This window comes from Etheostoma cragini, chromosome 22, assembly GCF_013103735.1.
Source record: "Etheostoma cragini isolate CJK2018 chromosome 22, CSU_Ecrag_1.0, whole genome shotgun sequence".
NCBI lineage: Eukaryota > Metazoa > Chordata > Actinopteri > Perciformes > Percidae > Etheostoma > Etheostoma cragini.
This window is the reverse complement of record NC_048428.1, coordinates 13,731,977-13,751,244: the sequence shown is the minus strand read 5'-3', so window position 1 is coordinate 13,751,244 and position 19,268 is coordinate 13,731,977. Positions and strand designations below refer to the sequence as shown.

At 37.1% G+C, this 19,268-nt stretch overlaps 1 protein-coding gene and 1 long non-coding RNA gene across 3 annotated transcripts in view; one reads left to right on the top strand and one right to left on the bottom strand.

The window, feature by feature from the left end:
- drd3 (dopamine receptor D3) overlaps positions 1-10,348 on the top strand; it is a 17,628-nt gene extending 7,280 nt beyond the window's left edge. The window contains exons 4-8 of one of the 2 annotated variants that reach the window (XM_034861686.1): positions 2,708-2,844; positions 5,123-5,316; positions 6,245-6,310; positions 7,824-8,202; positions 9,638-10,348. In XM_034861686.1, the coding sequence (XP_034717577.1) occupies positions 2,708-2,844; positions 5,123-5,316; positions 6,245-6,310; positions 7,824-8,202; positions 9,638-9,765 (904 nt within the window). In that variant the 3' untranslated portion in view covers positions 9,766-10,348. Of the gene's footprint in view, positions 1-2,707; positions 2,845-5,122; positions 5,317-6,244; positions 6,311-7,823; positions 8,203-9,576 lie in introns of both variants that reach the window. The other variant, XM_034861685.1, reaches the window with a different exon arrangement.
- Positions 1-18,997, bottom strand: part of LOC117937618 — a 22,282-nt gene extending 3,285 nt beyond the window's left edge. Inside the window, exons 1-2 of the long non-coding RNA XR_004655196.1 lie at positions 18,939-18,997; positions 9,614-9,620 (exon numbers count right to left, since the gene is read on the bottom strand). This is a non-coding gene — a long non-coding RNA (uncharacterized LOC117937618). The remainder of the gene's footprint in view (positions 1-9,613; positions 9,621-18,938) is intronic.
- Between the last annotated feature and the right edge of the window lie 271 nt (positions 18,998-19,268).

Genomic DNA, 19,268 nt, shown 5'->3' with positions numbered 1-19,268 from the left:
ACACACAAGCACAGGAAACGGAAATGAGTCAGGTACGCTTACCGTCACAGCACTTTTCCCAACTTTCTGAAGAAAGACACTGTTTTACCATATCATTTCCTCTTAATAAATGTGTGTCAGCGTGTACATCTGTGTGCAATGTGCATCAGTGAGGAACATAATGAAAGACAGTGAGGAAGAGACAGAAATGTGGGGTTTTCCTCTTTCATTATTTTATCTTTCAGGTTCAGAATCCGGTCTGTAATAGCTGTGCATTTGTTTGCATTGCATTACTGTAGGAGAAACTGTGTCTTGTATCAGTTAAACCTTTATTGTAGTTGTGCACCTTGTATTTAAATTATTTATTTGTTTAGTTTTCTTCTTGTGTCACAGTTAATATTTAAATGCTCTCTACAGTCTTTGAACTTAAAACCTTCCGGCATTAAGAGTCCAAATACATAGTATGAACAAAGTAATATATAAGGACTGAAGGTGTCACGGGAATGTATTTGTACAGTTAGTAAGTTAGACCTTCCAATGTGTGCTTTGGTACTGTCATCAGTTACAAAGCTGGGTTACCAACCAAGACCTCTTATGCACAATAACAGATGATCCTGCATTAGCGTTTAATTATGTTCCTAGGTCTCGTAGAGTGCCAAAATCTTGTTTTACCACCTAACCATTTGAGTTACAATGTGAAAGTAATGTTACAATATGTGTGAGGTGTTGCTCGTGATGATGAACCTACGGAGGATTATCATAAGTACCTGCAGTTCCCGTTGGCTTTCCAGAGCTTTATAGTTTTTAAACTTTACTGTTTTGGTTCACACTCACATCCTCCTGGGTTGTTTTCAGCCACAGCAGGCAGCTGTTTTAAGTGAAATAGCTCTAACCCATCATTGTAAACCCGGCACAGAAACAGCAGACAGACACAGTTAGAGACTAGCTGGTAAACACAGCGGAATATTTAGCAGCTAAAGAGACAGAAATGTCCCTCAGGAGTTTGTGGAGACCAAAAATTTAGCTAAAAGAAAGTGTTTTATTGGACTGTTATTCACAACACAACTCTGATGAAATGATTGTTGTTTTGTAACTGCTGAACGCGTGAAAAGGCAACTGTTTGTTCTCCATACCAACTTAACAAGTCATTACAAGTCAGTTTATGCTGCCTCCAATTGGCGGACGTTTTAGACAAATTAATTAAAACACAAAAAACTTGCAGTCAGGCCTGGGTCTTACTGGGAACATAATCCAGGGCCTTCTAAGAGGTTACCAAATTAATTTTCCCCACCTTTGGATCTCTTATTCCAGATGGTTTTTTTTTTTTTTTTATCTGTTTATTGATCGCCAATGGGGAAATTACAATTACAATTTACACTGTGTGTCCACACTTTGTTAGTAATCACACACAGTCCTGAAATACACACACACACATGCTCAGCTGGAACATACACTATGTTTGTAAGCGCAATGCACAATTTGCTTGTGAGGGATCAAGATATTATTTGGAGCCTTACGATTATTAGGCGTGTCATAAACAGCATTGCAGCATCACACACCTTGTGAGGTGCTAAATTAAAGTGAAACACCAGGGGGATTCTGAGTCATTGATAGTGTTCATCACACCCACTCTACCTTTGTGACTACATTGTTTGTTCCTAATTTAAACTTTATAGCAATCATTGCTATTATAGCAGGAAAAAGTTATTGTCTGTCAAAAGGAAGTGTCAAACCAGGCCATTCGGAGCATACAAATACAAAAGAAAGGAAGTTCTTGCATTTAACTTTAAGGTGAAGTGTTTGTGAAGTAGGCATACTTATGGGGTAGGGAATGGTTTGAGTGGCATCTCAGAGCAGCAGCTGTTTTCATCCTCAGTTACATATACTGTAACTTAAAACAGATGTTTAATAAATCATGTACATTATTTGTTTACCTACTCCATTTGTTCATCTCTGCTTTTATTCAATCAGACAGTATCACGGCAGAAGGGAAGAGTATTTTTTAGTGAACTTCTGTACTCTGGGTTTAGCCCCGCATTTTGCTCAGAGAAGAAACAGTGTAATTATTCGGATGAGGATAAACAATCATGGTAGTTATCTGGTTTTAAACTATATAACATCACATCCATTTTGGGTTGTATTCCAGCATATTTGTTGCTTCATGTGAGCCTAGTTTTCCCGGGCTAATTAAACACTCATCGCGTATAGTGTGCTGATTAAGTCTTAAAACAAAGACACACTTGTTTAATTGCTGAATACCCAAATATGTTCTAGATAGAAATGCCTGCTTTGCTGCTCTATTATTGGTCTTTATATTATGTGCGTTCTCTCAGCAGTGCATTTCTTGGCATCCTTACGATAGCATCCTTACTTTTCAGTTGCACTCTTTTTCTCACTTTAATTATTCCCTACTATATCAGCACTTCTGTCTTCATCCAAATAAGATAAGACATAACTTTATTAATCCCTAACCCTAACAATAACAATAGATGTAAAGTGTATACAGAGTTATGTTCTAACAACAGTGCCTATAAGATTTAGTTAATAAGTAAGTTAAAGATATTGCGCATGCAATTAATAAAAGTGAAAAAAGTAATATTGCACATGTTATTGATACATTTTTGTTCTCAGTGTCTGATGTTTCAGCTTTCTGGACCGCTTATTCTCCTATCCCCTGTACACACATATTTTCACAGCTGGACAGACTCGAATGTGTGTGTGTCTGCAGGTACACAGCAGTGGTGATGCCAGTCTTGTACAACACCACCCATCGCTCCAGGAAGAGGGTTTTTGTGATGATTGCCACTGTGTGGGTCCTAGCCTTCACTGTCTCCTGTCCGCTGCTGTTTGGTTTCAACACCACAGGTCAGGTCAACATCATCATGACTCTCATCTTCCTGTCTGGATGCGTCGTAGCGAAGAATTAGGTTATGCAGGATACAAAATAGAATGCAAGGCACGAAGGCATCATGTTAATATGAAATTGAGTGTCAAACTTCAATCTACTTGCAGTGTAGGGTCAGCAGTAGGACATGACATGCAATCTAAAATGGGACTTAAAGGTGCATATCAGCAATTTAGCATAACAGAGTCAATTTACTAGTTATCGACTGTACTGCTAAGCCTGTGAAATGTTGTATAATGTTTTTGTGACTCTGTCTTAAGCTTTGCCAAGCTTGAGAACACAACACTGATGTTGGGATTGAGAAATAACATTTTTAACAAAGAGTCTGTTTGTGTTAAAAAAAAATAGAGCTTGTTAAGTTTGAATGATTATACATCATGATAACCGTTTAATAATGTTACAATCATGTCACATTGTTTAGCCCATAATAGGAACAGCCAAGTGGAAGAAAGCCTTGGAGCTGTTATCCAAAATAACAGAGATTGGCTGTCAACAATTCTGGGGCAAAATGAATGGAAAAGCCGCTATTGCTAAAGAAAACCCAAATCAATAAGCAATCCCAAAGTATTCTAATGTATTTGACTCATCAAATTTAAAAAGACTTATAGACCTTTGGTTTGCATGTTGTTCACTTGTTAACAATAATGTGCGATCCGCTGATCAGCCTTACAAGCTCTGTATGAGCACAAATATTGATTTTGAAATGTATTATTGATTTAAAAATGGTCCGCCAGAGTCTATGATCAGAACTGTGTCCATGGCAACAGTCTGTTATACTTATCTGTGATTGATCAATTAGAATAAAGTATTCAACAAGGCCGTTTAATAAATGTATATAATTTATCTGTGATTTATCTGCACAGCAGGAGTTGTCTTATTTTTTTGTTATTTAGAATTATATTGTGTTTATCGATGGAGGTTGCCTTCTTTTATTGCTGCTATCACCACTATTCGATGATAGCAGCAATAAAAGAAGGCAGTTTTCTAATAAAGTGAACATGCATACAATACTTAAGGTGTTCATGTTATGCTCATTTTCAGGTTCATAAATGCATTTAGAGGTTGTACCAGAATAGGTTAACATGGTTTAATTTTCAAAAGACACCATATTTTTGTTGTACTGCACATTGCTGCAGCTCCTCTTTTCACCTTGTGTGTTGAGCTCTCTGTTTTGGCTTCAGAGTGAGACACCTCACTTCTGTTCCTTCTGTCTCCATCTTTATTGGAAGTTGCACATGCACAATAGCTAGTTAAGGATTACTAGCTAGTCAGAAGCCGAGCATGAGGGCGTGCCACGCTAGCAGCCATGTGAGCATATACTATACACTTTGTAACATATAACGTGTTACAAAGTGACGTACGTTTGTCCTGGAAGGAAAGGCTGGACTACAGTAGAGCTGTTTGGAGCAGTTCATGAACAGTGTTTTCTTTTGAAAACAGTAAGTGCCTTTGGGGTGGGCTTTTTCACTTTGTATTTAATGCACAAAAAGATGTATAACACAATAAAGAAAAGGGGAAAGGCCAATGAGCATAATATGAGCCCTTTTATGATCTAATGTTGGGTTGAATTCTGGTTAAATGAGGTTACTGCATGTGGAGAGATGGAGGAATTATTGTTTGTGTGACGAAGAATGAAACAACACACAATAAAGTGGACAGTGAACTGCAAGAGACATCACTAGGAGCTATTTCAGTTTCAATAGCCAACAGCACCGATGCATGACTGCACATCCACAATTAGAAACATTAGTCAGAAACAATGTAAAGCTACTCACAGAGATACAGACATTAAGTTTAGTCCTGGTGCAATCAATACAATGCCACTGACAAGCAATATGCAATATGCATTTCACAGCTGTGGTCAGAGCCAGTCTTGTTTTTTTTCAAATTTCAATTTGCAGCACTATTTTCTCAGTTGATAGATATGTACAACTAGATATTGATTGAAAAATTGATATATAACATATGCTATTATTATTGTCGAGATGACAAATTATTTCTTAATCTGAATTATTAGTGCATTACTGTCAAATCAATCATGCCTTCATCTCACAGTCATTGCTGTATGATTAAGTATGTATGCCAAAAAGGAAAGAGGACAAGCCATCAAGGTCATTTTACAGTGGGAGTGCATCAGCACTAGGCTCAGAGGTCGGCTACAAATTACACCTACTGTCTTTTGACGTCATGTGTGATTTTGAGGTTGTTTTGCATAATTATAATCTATTTTTAACTCAGATGACCCCATGGTGTGCTCCATCTCCAACCCCGATTTTGTGATCTACTCCTCGGTGGTGTCCTTCTACTTGCCGTTTATTGTCACTCTGCTGGTCTACATCCGCATCTACATCTTCCTCAGGATGAGGCGGAAGAGGATCACTTTTGGCCAGGCCAGCGGAAAGGTGCAGCCAGGCTCAACTCTGTTGTCTGTGGTGAGACCATTATCTTTGTTCGTGTTTTCACTTTTGTTAGTGTTTATGGTACTTTGAATAATGGCAGACATAATGGTTTATTATTGTTTATTAATGATTTACAAACATTTTTAACTGAAGACTTGATATGATTGCATTTTATGTTATATTTGATGTGACATGATATTTATGATGCAGACTTGATGTTTTATTATCATTTATTTAACTTGTTAACATCAGTAAAGGATTCACTAATCATTTATACAGTCATTAGTTTTAATTACAATTTATTAACCCTTTATAAAGGGTGTCTTATTAGAACGTGGCATCTGAAATATACAGAGAATAATACTATTATCCACCATTATAAAACCCTTAAGATGTGATTGTATAAAGTTAATTTATGGTTAAGCTCAGAATAATGCTGCTTTTTGTTTAGCTCCTAATAAACTGACTCTATGTAGATACAAGTTTTTCTCTGTGGCTTTATATTTCTCCTCTAAATGCAGGCTCTCTCCCTCGTTCACATTCCCCATATGTAAACCCATAATTAGGCCTACTTGCAAACTACAATTCACCTTTATACTAAACCTTTTCTGTTAGACCTCACTAGCAAAACCTCCCCCAAAGCCTTATAACTGGCTCCATTACAGTATGAGAGAACAATTGTCTGAGAAAATCTGCAAAATTGCCAAAGTAAAAACTATTTTTCTCATTTGTATAATTAGTGAAATAAAATAAAATGAAATGAAAACATGACAGATGTGAATTGGTATTCATGTCTGCATTGGGGGACACTGAGATGCAAACTGTAGAGATGAATCGATGACTTTCCAAATGAATGGCAGACACTTTCTGTACATGTATATTGATGAGGTAGGGGTGTTGGGATAAGATAAGGGGGGCTCTGCATTTCCCTGAACATTTTTCTACCCCTCTCATCCCCTAGGAGACCTGTCTACAAGAGGAAACTCCCAAGGCAAAGCAAGACTTGTCACCTATAAAGATTAAAGTGGTGGGTGCTATTTCAAACGAGAGATCCAACACAACCGTGAAATTCTGGAATAGATTTTTTCAATGCTTTAGTTTAGCTGAATTCAGCACAGCCCAATGCCTGACTAACTCTTCTACTGACTGTGTTGGCGTATTCTGACATGGTGGCATGCAAAGGGGTTCTGTTTTTAGCGTTTCTTGTGAGTCTGACAGCGTGTATGTTCATGCACACTTGAGTTATTTTTGTTCTGCTGGGTCTGAGAAGGAGCTGAAAAATTGTGATTCTGAATTCTGGCTTGTTGCCAGTCGTCACATGGTCACTTGTCAGCTGAACAAACTCTGTGCGTGATGCACTGCAAAAGAAAAATAAACTACAGCACCTGCTAAATCCACAGAATGCTCAACAGTCAAGGGAATGACAATTTATGTTTTTTCCCTAAAGGAAAATGTGTAAAGAGATGAGTGTGTTAGTAAGAGAAGACAGAAAATAAATGTTACTGGCTAAACTAGAAATATACATTACACAATACTTGTTAATAATGCTTGGTATTGCTCGTAGGGAGAATAGCTCAGTGGAGCTGTAGTTGCTGAATATGCAACGTTTTAGAACGTGGAAGTAATTGCTGGTACAAGGCTATAAAAATGTAATATTGTATTTACATAGTTATCATATATAGTTGCACTATATTGCAGTCACACTGATATATGCTGAATGCTAACTTTGCATCTGTTGGTTAAAAACTTGGAGAAGAGGTGCCGGAGGAGTTTTTCCACCTTTTTCAGTCTGTCTGAACAACACTTCTGAGATGTATTGGCCATAACATCCAACTTTCTAAGTCCTACTCCCCACTTTGTTGGCTCACTGGAGTAGCACTCAGCTTGTGGAATATTTTCCACATGAGGTCAAGGCAGGATAAGATGACAGTGATCTTTCTTTCTTTTTGAAAGAGAAGAAGATAAGAAGGAAGGCAAAGCAACGAACTGTGAATCTTTCAGTTGATACGTTCAAGCTGCAATATTTTTTGTTGTTTATTATCATCATCACAGAATTAAGTCGGTAGTAAACAATTAGCTATTTACACAAGGAGCAGACACTGGGCAGCTTTTAGACTTGTTTCCTGGCACCTGACAAAGGTCCAATATTCACTCCTTTCAGCTCTGTTTTGGTCTTTTCCAACTCCCAAGGAAAAGTATTCAGCGCTTCAGACAGCTACATTTTCCACCACGTTCCCCAGATAGCTGCTAACTTTGTCTGCCATTTGATGTTTGGCAGGTAGCGTTCTGGGTAAGAGTGAATCAAAACATTAAAGCTGCAGGCCAAAAAACGAAACAATGACCTGGAAGATGACAAAACACTCCGTGGAGCTGAGAGAAACTACAGAGTTGGGTTTGTCCCTATAACCAACTCCTTTGTTTGTATAAAATTATAAATTAGTGCAGCTTTAACGACATGACATAGCCTATAATAAAACTAATAGGATTACATGTGTGCTGATATGTATATATGTTATTGTCTGTCTATGTCCTGAAAACAGAGTGCAGAGCCTTCAGGTCCCTCCGAGCCCAACTTGTTGTCAGGTTGCCTGTGGCGGAAACGGCCAAAGACGGGACCTGTGGAGAACTCTGTGCTTCCCCCGGTGGACATGCAGAACTGCTGCAGCATCAGCCATGCCTCCTGCGGCCGCACCGAGCTGGATCTGGATCTGGAGCAGGCGCAAGGGAAGGAGGAGGAAGAGGAGGCAAACCAGAGTGAACGTCCCCCTTTAAGAATGAGATGCGAGGTGAAGGATCTGTCAAATGGACGAACACACACGTCACTGCAGTCGATGGCTCTTTCTCACATTAACAGCGCACGATTCAGGAGTACGCACGCACGGGAGAAAAAGGCCACTCAGATGCTGGCCATTGTGCTTGGTGAGTGGAGTTTGTCTTAAGTGGCTGAGGAAGGAATATGTTAATGTCATGGGAACACTTAACACAAGCAATTTTACAAAGAGTTGTTTATTCTGTTTCAACTCCTTTGACATTTTTCTGACGGCCATATGTACCCGGTCACATGTAGGCCTACTGATCTCTCACCTGGCGATGGTGACACCAACGCATTTTCCTATTCCGTGGGCATTTGCTGCCTATTTTGCAGAGCTACAATAAATCAAACTGAATTGTTAATAATGTCTGGCTGGCTTTGGTTCACGGTGTGTGTCCAGACACATGCTGTGGCTCCTGACACAGCTTCCACATGCTTCAATTATCAGCCAGGTTGCTTTAAGCCCGTTCAAGTTAGCTCTGGCACAACATAGATCTCCCTGACAAAAATCTAATCAGAGTTGTCTCTTTACGTTAAACTGGTGTCAGTGAAAACCTGTGGCACACATCTCAGTACCGCCCTCTCCCCACCTGTTCTTCACCCAACTGAGTGGTGCTTTGCTCTGATGTTTTGACCCCAATTATAGTGCTTGACTTTAATGAGTGTTCAGTATGCTGCTGCATTTATAGTTGTTTTTTACATAATAAACCATGTTCTATTGGCAGCTGCTGGGCATACTAAGTGACTTCAAGACTTGAGTAGGACTACCACACAAAGTGAAGGTTAAATGGGAACCAAAAGTGTTTTAATGGACCCCCTGCTAAGCCGATCAAGCGTTTCATTCTGATGCAGGCAGTATTCAACGAGCAGCAGATTTAATACTGGAAATTCGTAGTAATTTTTGAAGCAGTGGGTCTTTGATTTTACACAAAAGTCAACAAAGGCAGGTTAACTGTAGCCAGCGGCAACTGCATAATTTGTTAGGTGAAATAACCGTCACTACAAGAGTTTATCAGCTGTAGTTAGATAGTGTTATCTATCTATAGCTGACAATTTGTTTTAGTTTTATAGTTATATTTTAGGGAATTGTTAAGCATAACCTCAAATCCCACAAAATGATTAATGTAGTAGGCTAATTTCTAGGCCGACATGAATTATTATGCATTATTGGCTAATTGTTAGCTTTGAACGTAACCCACGGTTACTGTAGGAAGTAAGATAGTTTGCTTAGCATGCTAACATTTTCAATTGTTACTATAAACTCATTATCACCCATAACCCTGCATAATAATTAATGTAGTTAGTCAATGACTACATTAATTATTATTAGCTAACTTTTGAACTAAGGACTGATTACTACTGGTGGTAGCTATGTTATGCAGCTTATGTTACAGCAAACGAACATACTGTTTCTTAAAAATCTGCTCTTGTGTTTTTTGTTTCGTCCTCTCTTATACCTCTCTGCTCTCTGGCTGCTCCAGGGGTGTTTCTCATCTGCTGGCTGCCTTTCTTTGTGACTCACATTCTGAACACCCACTGCAGGACATGCTACGTGCCTCCTGGGCTTTACAGTGCTTTCACCTGGCTGGGTTATGTCAACAGTGCCCTCAACCCTATTATCTACACCACCTTTAACATTGAGTTCAGACGGGCCTTCATCAAGATCCTGAGCTGCTGAGGAGGACAGCGCGTAGGAAATTCAAATGGAAATCAAGCTGTGCATTTGTGCTCACTCAAGCGTGGTGCATTGGTAAACGGTGTCAACAGATGTTGTTCATGATCCATACAAGCAAACCTGTCCTCCAGGAATTACACAGTAGCAGCATGAAAACAGATGCTGTGGTATGCAAAAAATCCAAACAGAAAGGGATTCCATTTAAACAGTAATTCTCCTCAAATAAGACTTACATTTTCACATGCAAACAGTATTATTGATAGCACACAGTGTTGGACTTTCTTGTTGAATACTTCTTGTACAGTACGAAGGCTGCACTTTGGCACAGTATTTTCCAATTAATGTATGTTTGGAAGCTCTTTGAACGTAATATGAAGCTTTGAAGCTGATAAATTGAGAAATCCGGGCAACTTCGTCTTGAGGCCCATTGCCACCGCACTGTGTGGATTAACTGATGCTACTCACCTTCCCCACTTACCCTTTACTTCATCACCATCAGTTACTCTCCAGTGCATGCACCTATCAAATTTCAAAGGATTGACTTGTGCTAAAAGGATTGTATTGGTCCCTACCAAGCCTCACATTGTGCTCAGTGAGACTTCATTATAATTAAAATAAATGTGAGATTTTGATGGAATGCACAGTTTTTTAAAGGAACAGTCTTTTTTTGTGGCGATCCTCCCTGGGATCCAGAGTTTACTGCTCGCTGTTCTGACTCTGTGATAAAAGGAGGAGCTTTGTGATCCTAACAAATCAAGCAGGATTATAAACCGTGGGGTGGGCAGGTCTGTCATAGACACAACATTTACTGCAGTGCGTTGTAAATAAAAGAAATGATTAAGTGTTTTCCAGGCTATTAAACACATAGTATTACAGGTGTATGCATTTATATGTCTGAATGTTGCTCATGATGGGAGACACCATGAGATACTGATGAATTGTTTGTGAGCTCTCTGGGAGGAACACAAGAGGAGCAAAGCTGAGTGGAGAGAATTTTCTGAGCTTTAGACACTGAGAAAAAGGCGCAACACTGAAACTGAAGGAGGATAAAAAAACTAAATGAGATAGAGGTTGAAGGGAGAGCAGAAGGGAGAGCGGAGTAAAGCCAAAAAGAAAAGAACTTAAGTAAAAGAACAATAATCAAGGACAACTAAGAGGGGGAAAGGTTACGTAGATGGATTGGGGATAGCTGTAGCTTTCTCAGCCTACAATTAAACTGTTTTATTTCTCTAAGAGGCATACACCTGCTCCCCTGAAACTTTGTGCCATTGCATTGACTTGGCCTTGTTCCACTGAGACTAGCTATGAAGATGCTGATGTCCCAGTTGTCTGTATGAGACTTTATTTATGGGTGTACACTGTGATGTGAGTGGAATCTCCAGTTTAGGTTCATGCTAACGCTACTAACCCATAGTGCTAATTTTCCTACTCCTACTCTAGGAAAAAAAACATTTGCAACTGAAATGAATATCTAATAAGATGTAAAGACTTAATAACATAATCATGACATAAACAAAGGATGAGATGCCATGGTGCTTGCTCTTCTGTTCTTTATTGAATTTTAATGTGAAATAATTTAATAAAAGATCCATTTAGCATGTAAATAATGCACAGCTGTGCACATACATTTAGTCATTCTGAGACAATAATAAAGTCCCGTTACTGGAAATGAACTGCATATGGGCCAAACCCCCCAAAGGTCAGGATGCAGCTTGATGGATCAAACATACTTATGATATTGCTTTGCGTCTTTATCAGTAGTGAGTTTAAAAAGGGTTATGTGGATGCTACTAGAGGACAAATGACAGGATCATTAAAAACAATACACTGTATGTGCTCATTCAATTTCATGGCAATCAGCTTTTTACATTGAAAGCCATCTTGTGTGAAAAGTTGACATTTTATCCAAAAGTTGATGAAAGAACATGGAGAGCTTATTCAGTGTCTAAATTGTGTGGCTTATTCTGACAGTGTAGTGAGAATGTTTGTTTCCAAAACAAGTTGATCGTGGCACTACATTGTGTTTTCTCAAGTAATTAGGAGGAAGAAAATTCCAATTAATTTCTTGCACACTCTAGACAATCAGTGAGTCAGTGCACTGCAGGTCAACTGAACGTAAATATGAAGTTCATCTAGGCCTACAGGCAAGCACACAATTCAACATATGTAAAATTGTGTTTAACATAATGATTGAATATTCATTATTATCTAATGGTATTTTCACTTAAGTCCCTGTTTTCCCTATCATTAGTAACATGGTGCTTTCCGGGAAACAAATTTCTAAATTTCATTTTTATGACTTTATGTTTGCCGATCTGCAATGTTTTGAAACAACTTTAATGTTTTTTTGTAGCTGAATATCATTTGTTGTGTCTAAATATGAATGTGGATAACCTTTTTGATAGTGAGATACTTCCCAAGCTGCGTTTAAAGTGATGATTCAGCAAAAACAACTTTTTATTTCTTTGATTCCCTTACTTGTTTTGAAGACGCTCGCTCTCTTCGGTCTCATGACCATATATATACTGTGCTTGCGGACTCACGTTGACGGTTCAGATCGCTGCAACTTTTCCCTGCAACATTCTAAACGTTCGTCACGTCGCAAATCTTTGAAGCTTTTAGTAAATCACTGTGAAGTGGGTAAATAAATCCAACCGCCCCATGACAGATTTAGGTTTCACAGACGATCAGTTGATGATAGGCATGGTTTAGGTGGTAGAGCAGTTGTCTACAAATCCAAAAGTCAGTTCACTTTTTTCAGCAGACTATATTATGACTTTTTCATCAATTTCTTTGGAATACTAGAATTTTTTTAAATTTTTGCACATACTATACTTTAACTTTTACGACTATTTTTACATAATATTTATGTTAACAAATGTGGAAAAAGAGGTCATAGTGGAAAACATTCAAAAAAAAGGCATGGTATTGTGTTGGAAAAGAGTCATAGCATGTCGAAAGAAAAGTCATAGTATAGCATATCAAAAAAAGTCGAATGAAAGTCATAGTTTAGTATGTTTGAAAAGTCGAAAAAATGTCATAGTGGAAAATATTCAGAAAAAAGTTACATGATTGTATGTTGGAAAAAAACATAGTATTGTATTTTGAAAAAAGTTGAAAAAGTCATAGTGTAGCATATTATGATGAAGAAATTATTCATATTATAGTAATTATAATAATGATATAGTAATTATAGTAATGTTTTGCAAAAAGTCAAACTATGGTATGTTGAAAAAATCAATAAAAGTTGTAGTATAGTATGTCAAAAACATTAAAAAAATCATAGTATAGTTAGTATGTAAAAAAATTTGCAAAATTTGAATGGTGAATGGTGAATATATGAAAAAAAGGCATAGGATTGTACTTCGGAAAATAGTCAAAGTATAGTATGTTGATAAAAGTCAAACAAAAGTCATAATGTAGTATGTCGAAAAAAGTCAAATAAAAGTCACAGAATGTAGTATGTCAAAAAATTACGACAAAGTCATAGTATAGGATGTCTAAAAAAGTTGAAAAAAAAGTCAAAGTAGACAACATTTTGGAAAAAAGTTATAGTATGGTATTTAAAAAAAGTTGGAAAAAATAAGAATAGTATGTCAAAAAATTTAAAAAAGTTATAGCATAGTATGTCAAACATATATAAACTGTATATACAGTATATACATATAAATATATACAGTATATACATATATGTAGGGGGTTCTCAGAGTCAATGCAGGGGGGCTTCCAAATTATCGCAAAATCTTGTCTTGACATGAATCTATAACATTTTATTAGCAAATATAAATCCCTACTGATGATAGGCTTACTGGCCTATAGGTTAGGTAGTATCTTAGATACCTTCCCCAGACACAGTTTTTGGTGCCAAAATTGTGATTTGTAAATGAAGTTTTATTTTGATAAAGATCTAGACTTAACATAGACAACAACAGCCAACACACTTTACCTGTATGAGGTCTTGAACCTGCAACTTTCTAGTTCCCAAGCCAAGTCCTTACTGACTGAGCCATAGCACTCTGTAGACTTCTTTTTCCATGTACTATACCATGACGTTTTTGAACTTTACTCAACATTTTATAGTATATTATGTTGAAAAAGAGTGTTGATAAATTCATGAAAAAGTCATAGAATAGTATATTGAAGAAAGCCTGTAATATGTCATAAAATGTAATAATAGTCATAGTATAGTATGTCAAAAAAAGTCATAGTATAGTATGTTGAAAAAAATCATAGCATATTGTGTCGATAGAAGTCCAAAGAAAATCATAGTATAATATGTAAAAAAAATTAAAAAAAATAAGTCATGGTATAGTATTTCAAAAAAAGTAAAAAAATAAGTCATAGTATTGTATGTTGGAAAAAAATCATATTATTGTATTTTGAAAAAAAGTTGAAAAAAGTCATGGTATAGTATATTATGTTGAAAAAAATTATTCACATCATAGTGTTTAGAAAAAAGTTGAACAAAGGTCATAGCATTGTATGTTGAAAGAAAGTCATAGTATAATATTTTGCAAAAAGTCAAACTATGGTATGTTGAAAAAAGTCAATAAAAGTCGTAGTATAGCATGTCAAAAATGTTGAAAGAAAGTCATAGTATAGTATGTCAAAAAACATCAAAAAAGTCATAGCATAGTTATTATGTCAAAAAAGTTGCAAAAATGTCAGAGTGGAAAATATTTGAAAAAAAGGCATAGGATTGTATTTCGGAAAATAGTCAAAGTATAGTGTGTTGAAAAAAAGTCAAACGAAAGTCATAATGTAGTATGTCGAAAAAAGTCGACTAAAAGTCACAGTAGAAAATATTTTGGAAAAAAGTCATAGTATAGTATGTTGAAAAAAATCATAGTGTGTCGATAGAAGTCCAAAGAAAATCATAGTATATAATATGTCAAAAAAATGTCAAAAAGTCATGGTATAGAATGTTGAAAAAATAAAAAAAAGTCATAGTACAGTATTTCGAAAAAAGTTAAAAAAAAGTCATAGTATAGTTAGCTTGTCAAAAAAAGTCACAAAAGTGTCAGAAAGGAAAACATTTGGAAAAAAGGCATCCATCGGAAAATATTCAAAGTATAGTACGTTGAAAAAAGTCAAACAAAAGACATAGTATGGCATGTTAAAAAGTGTGGAAAAAGGTCGTATAGTATAGTAAAAAGTAATAGCATGTTATGCCAAAAAAAGTCATTGTATAGTTTTGTTTTTTACATACTCTACCACAACTTTGTGACAAACTATGCTGTCTTTTTTGGACATACTATACCATGACTTTTATCAACATACTATACTATGCCTTTTTTAAGTCATACTATACTAACAAACAATTTTTTTTTAACAAAACTTTCTGTGACTTTTTTAATTACAAAGAAGGAACGCAGCAATTTACTTTTTAAAGTTTTTATATTACAACTTGCAGACATATTATACAGACTGACAACTGACTCTTTAAACATACCATTAAACATTTATTCAACTTGGTCTGTCTGCAGTCTTGAACCAGAAATCCTCCAGTTTCCAAGCCTACTGACTGGCCTGTAGCGTTATGCTTATTATGATGTCCTTTTTCTACATACTATACCATGACCTTTTTTTTTTTTACGTTACTCAACATACAATTGTGTAGCATGCCAAAAAACCTTGAAAAAAGTCACAGTATATTACGTCTACGCAAGTCATAATATGTCATCTAAAAAAAGTTGAAAACATCTCATAGTGGAAAATATTCAAAACAAAGTCATAGTAGCCCATAGTTTGTCGAAAAAAAGTCATAGTATAGTGTTTTGAAAAAAATCATAGCATAGTATGTTTAAAAAGTCAAACTATAGCATGTTATAGTATGTAGTAATAGTATAGTATGATGAGAAAATGTTGAAAAAGGTTATTGTATGTTATGTCAAAAAAGTCATAGTATAGTATGTTGAAAAAGTCCTAAAAGTCATAGGGATCTTCAACAATGGGTCCAGGACCCCAAGGGGTCATCAGAGTCAATGCACGGGGGCCTCCAAATTATTGCAAAATATTTAAAACCATCGACAGTTACGATTTCATGGCTTATACTCCAATTGTCATTGAAGAAATTGCATTGTATTTTTACTTCTGGAACCTGCTGTGGGCAGGACTGTTGAGCTCTGTTGCTTGAAAAAACACAATGTCATAAAAACGAGCCAGACAACACTCTTTTTCCCAAACATGGGAAGAATGGTAACGCATGAAGTGCTGCATGCATATGTTTGAGGGAAGTGTACCCATCATTCTCTTCACAGACATGAGTTGGAAGAAATTCATTAAAATAGTGTTTCCGTGGAAAGAACTTGAGTGTAGATAAAGTAACATACTAGAAATGCCAAAGTACACGATGTTGAAAAAAATATGAAAAATCATCGATATGTAATAATTATTATTGATTGAAGCATTTGTTTTGAATAAGTTATTGGCCTACTTCAACTTAAAGAAAATGCTTCTAATAAAATAGGCCTACTTCACATTAAATCAATAACGCAGGATGGTTACCTGACATTATTAAAATTAAACTATCGTAGGAGGCAGGGGCTTTATTATTTGCTGCATAACATGCATGAATCTGATGTGTCTGTGCACCTTTCTGTGTCTGTGTGCATTAATAAGTGCATAATGGAACATGTTAAACTGGTCTAATTGAGCAGGCAGGCTAAAAAATGTAGTATCCCATCCCTGAGTGAAAGGCAGAAGGAGGGGTCGGTCGCACTGCTCAACCTGTTTTATGGGGATGACACGTCTGAGGAAGGAAAAGACGAATGTTATGCAGAGTTTGCATGTTTATCAGCGGGTCTCAAAAGGAACAGGATGCTTGTGTAAGCGATGGCTGCTTATTGTTTAATCACTCAGACCTGCTATGCATGTACAGTGTGTGACCGAGGAGGCAAACCACACAGGGCAAAAATAACCCAATGACTAAAAGTGTCACTGTAGTTCAGGCACAATTAGCAAGTATCTTTTTCTGCTTCTTTCTTTTGTCTTTCCTGAATACGAGAGGCTTTGTGCATTTCTGTGTGTGGATGAACAGATGTTATGGCCACTTGCAGTCTTTAGCAGTGGCAAATGATGAGGGATGCAGACAGGGGGTTGAAACGACACCAAAGCCTCCTACTTTTTCCTCCCACCAGTTTGTCAAAGCAGCCCGATAATCATCCTCCCCCTCTCTGACACTCCCTGACGTTTATATACATGCTGCCTTTACTGTTGATTTGATGCCATTTTGAGGTTAAGGGCTCATGTGGGAGAATGGAACCGATCCTGAAATGGTGGTGGAAAAATGAGTTCTAGCAATTTTACTGCACAAGATGTAACACAAAGTTCAAAGCAGGCAGTCTGCCAGCATAGCTTAAAAAAAAAAGAGCTAACAACACACTGAAATAGGTTTGTCAAACTTTCTATGGCATTAGGTCCAACACTTTACTGTAAGACTGGAAACCGGAGGAAAACGGGTGGAAACAGCCAGCCTGGTACTGTCTAACAAAAACCAAATCCACATACCACATACCAAATCACTCATTAACACATTGTGTTTTGTTTGCTTAAGCAGTACAAAAAACATAAACAAAATTGGGTGGGGAAATGTGAGGTTGCCAAGCAATAAGCAGAGACTTTGGTTCTTGTAGAGATAAAAAAAACTGTAAGGATAAGTCTCCAGGGAATGAATGTAAGTTAATACAATGCTTTCCAAAGTAAATTGTTTGTGTGTGTGTGTGTGTGTGTGTGTGTGTGTGTGTTTGTGTGCGTGTGTGCATGTGCGTGTAAAGTTCCCTGGTGATAGATTAATAGCAATAGATTCTAATAAGTACATAATGTGGCCACAGTGGAAGTTTTCACAGCTTTGATGAAAAATGCCTTGTGTGTGCGCCTCTCACTGTTGTATGTTTTCTTTCCTCACTCTTGTTTTCAAGCTGAACACTGTTCAGCCGGGGGGAAAAAGGCAGAAGAAGGCCGACATGTGGTGAGGGTGTGGGACACACTACATAAAACCACGGCAACTTGGACAGACGGCCGACGGTCTCCTTGGTGTGTCAGGGCCTTTGGATCCTCTCCTGTGAAAAAGATTAAATGGCAAAGCTGCTGCCCTAAAAAATTACTGGTTCATCTCCCTCAATACACTATGTCTGGTCCCCTGAGATTTCCCCTAAGAAGTTTAATTCTGGAGGAAATTGTGCCAATGAAATGGTTATTTTACAAAATTGGAAGGACGTACTGCGTGTCCTGCAAAATGCATTTACAATAGTTACATATGATATGTGCTCCTTAAATAGAAGCACACATTCAATGAGGTATCAGGAGTTGCATACATAACTAATGCATAGTCATACCTTTCTCACTCCCGCTCCCCTTAATCTGTTAACCTGCTGAGCATTTCAAGCGACACCTCTCTTCGGCAGGGATGACTGCGAGTGACTTGCTGTGTGAGTGGTTTACGAGAAAAATGTGCATTCACTTGAGGGTGTGTGCATGTGAGGCAGAACAAAAGAAACAAAACAAGGTGGTAACATAACAGACTTGGTCATTTTATTCTCTTTATATAGGGGTCAAAATACACATGCAGCATTAAATATTGTATAATTACATCACATTTAGACCTAAACTGCTATAATGCCTAGTAATTACACACTTTGTTCCCATGCTCGTCGTCCATTTTACTTAAGCTGCTGATGCTTTGACTGAAAATATTCAACAGAGCCAGGAAGGTGCTCTCATGTATTGATTGTTCAGTGATGATGCACAGGTATTTTCTCTCGCAGGGAAATATTGACTGGTCTGAAGCTGCACACTTGTCCCGTAGTCTACGTGTGGTTGGAATCAACATTCATCACCTCTAGCACAATCTGACGTTTTCAGTGTTCATTAATGAGCTAACAAAGGTGAAGTAAAAATGTTACTTTATTTTCTTACCTCACCAGGATTGTATTAACTTTAAGCAGGCTAGCTGCTGCCCCCCCCCCCCTTTGTTAGCTTACAAATGAACATGTTATAACCTGTTTGATCCATAAACTCTTGGCAAGAAAGCAAACAAGCATATTTCTCAAGCAAATTCCTTTGTTCCTTATTGTGTGTGACTAATGTGTGCTAATGCATTTGAAACTCCTTTAATCATTTGTGCTCATTCTTTTTTACACTTAAATCTATCCCTTCCAACCCTCCAACCCCCCAGTTTTTTACATCAGAAGTATGGGTTTCTTTGAACCAAGTTGCCCAAAAATAACAATGATGCACCACTGCGGGTCAAATTAATGATGAATTTCACTGAAGTTTGGGGTTTTATACCATTTTATATAGCATTTGAAAAAAAAAATTTGAACGGTTTCAAAACCAAAAAACAAACTTTGACATAAGCCCATCTGTGATTCAGTCAACATGCTCTGATCTTAACTATTAGTGCCAATAATGTTTATTGAACGTGATATTTTTTTAAAGTGCTAATAAAAAAGCAACAAAAATGTTTCAAAAAGCATCAAAGCATAGAAAAACCCCTTG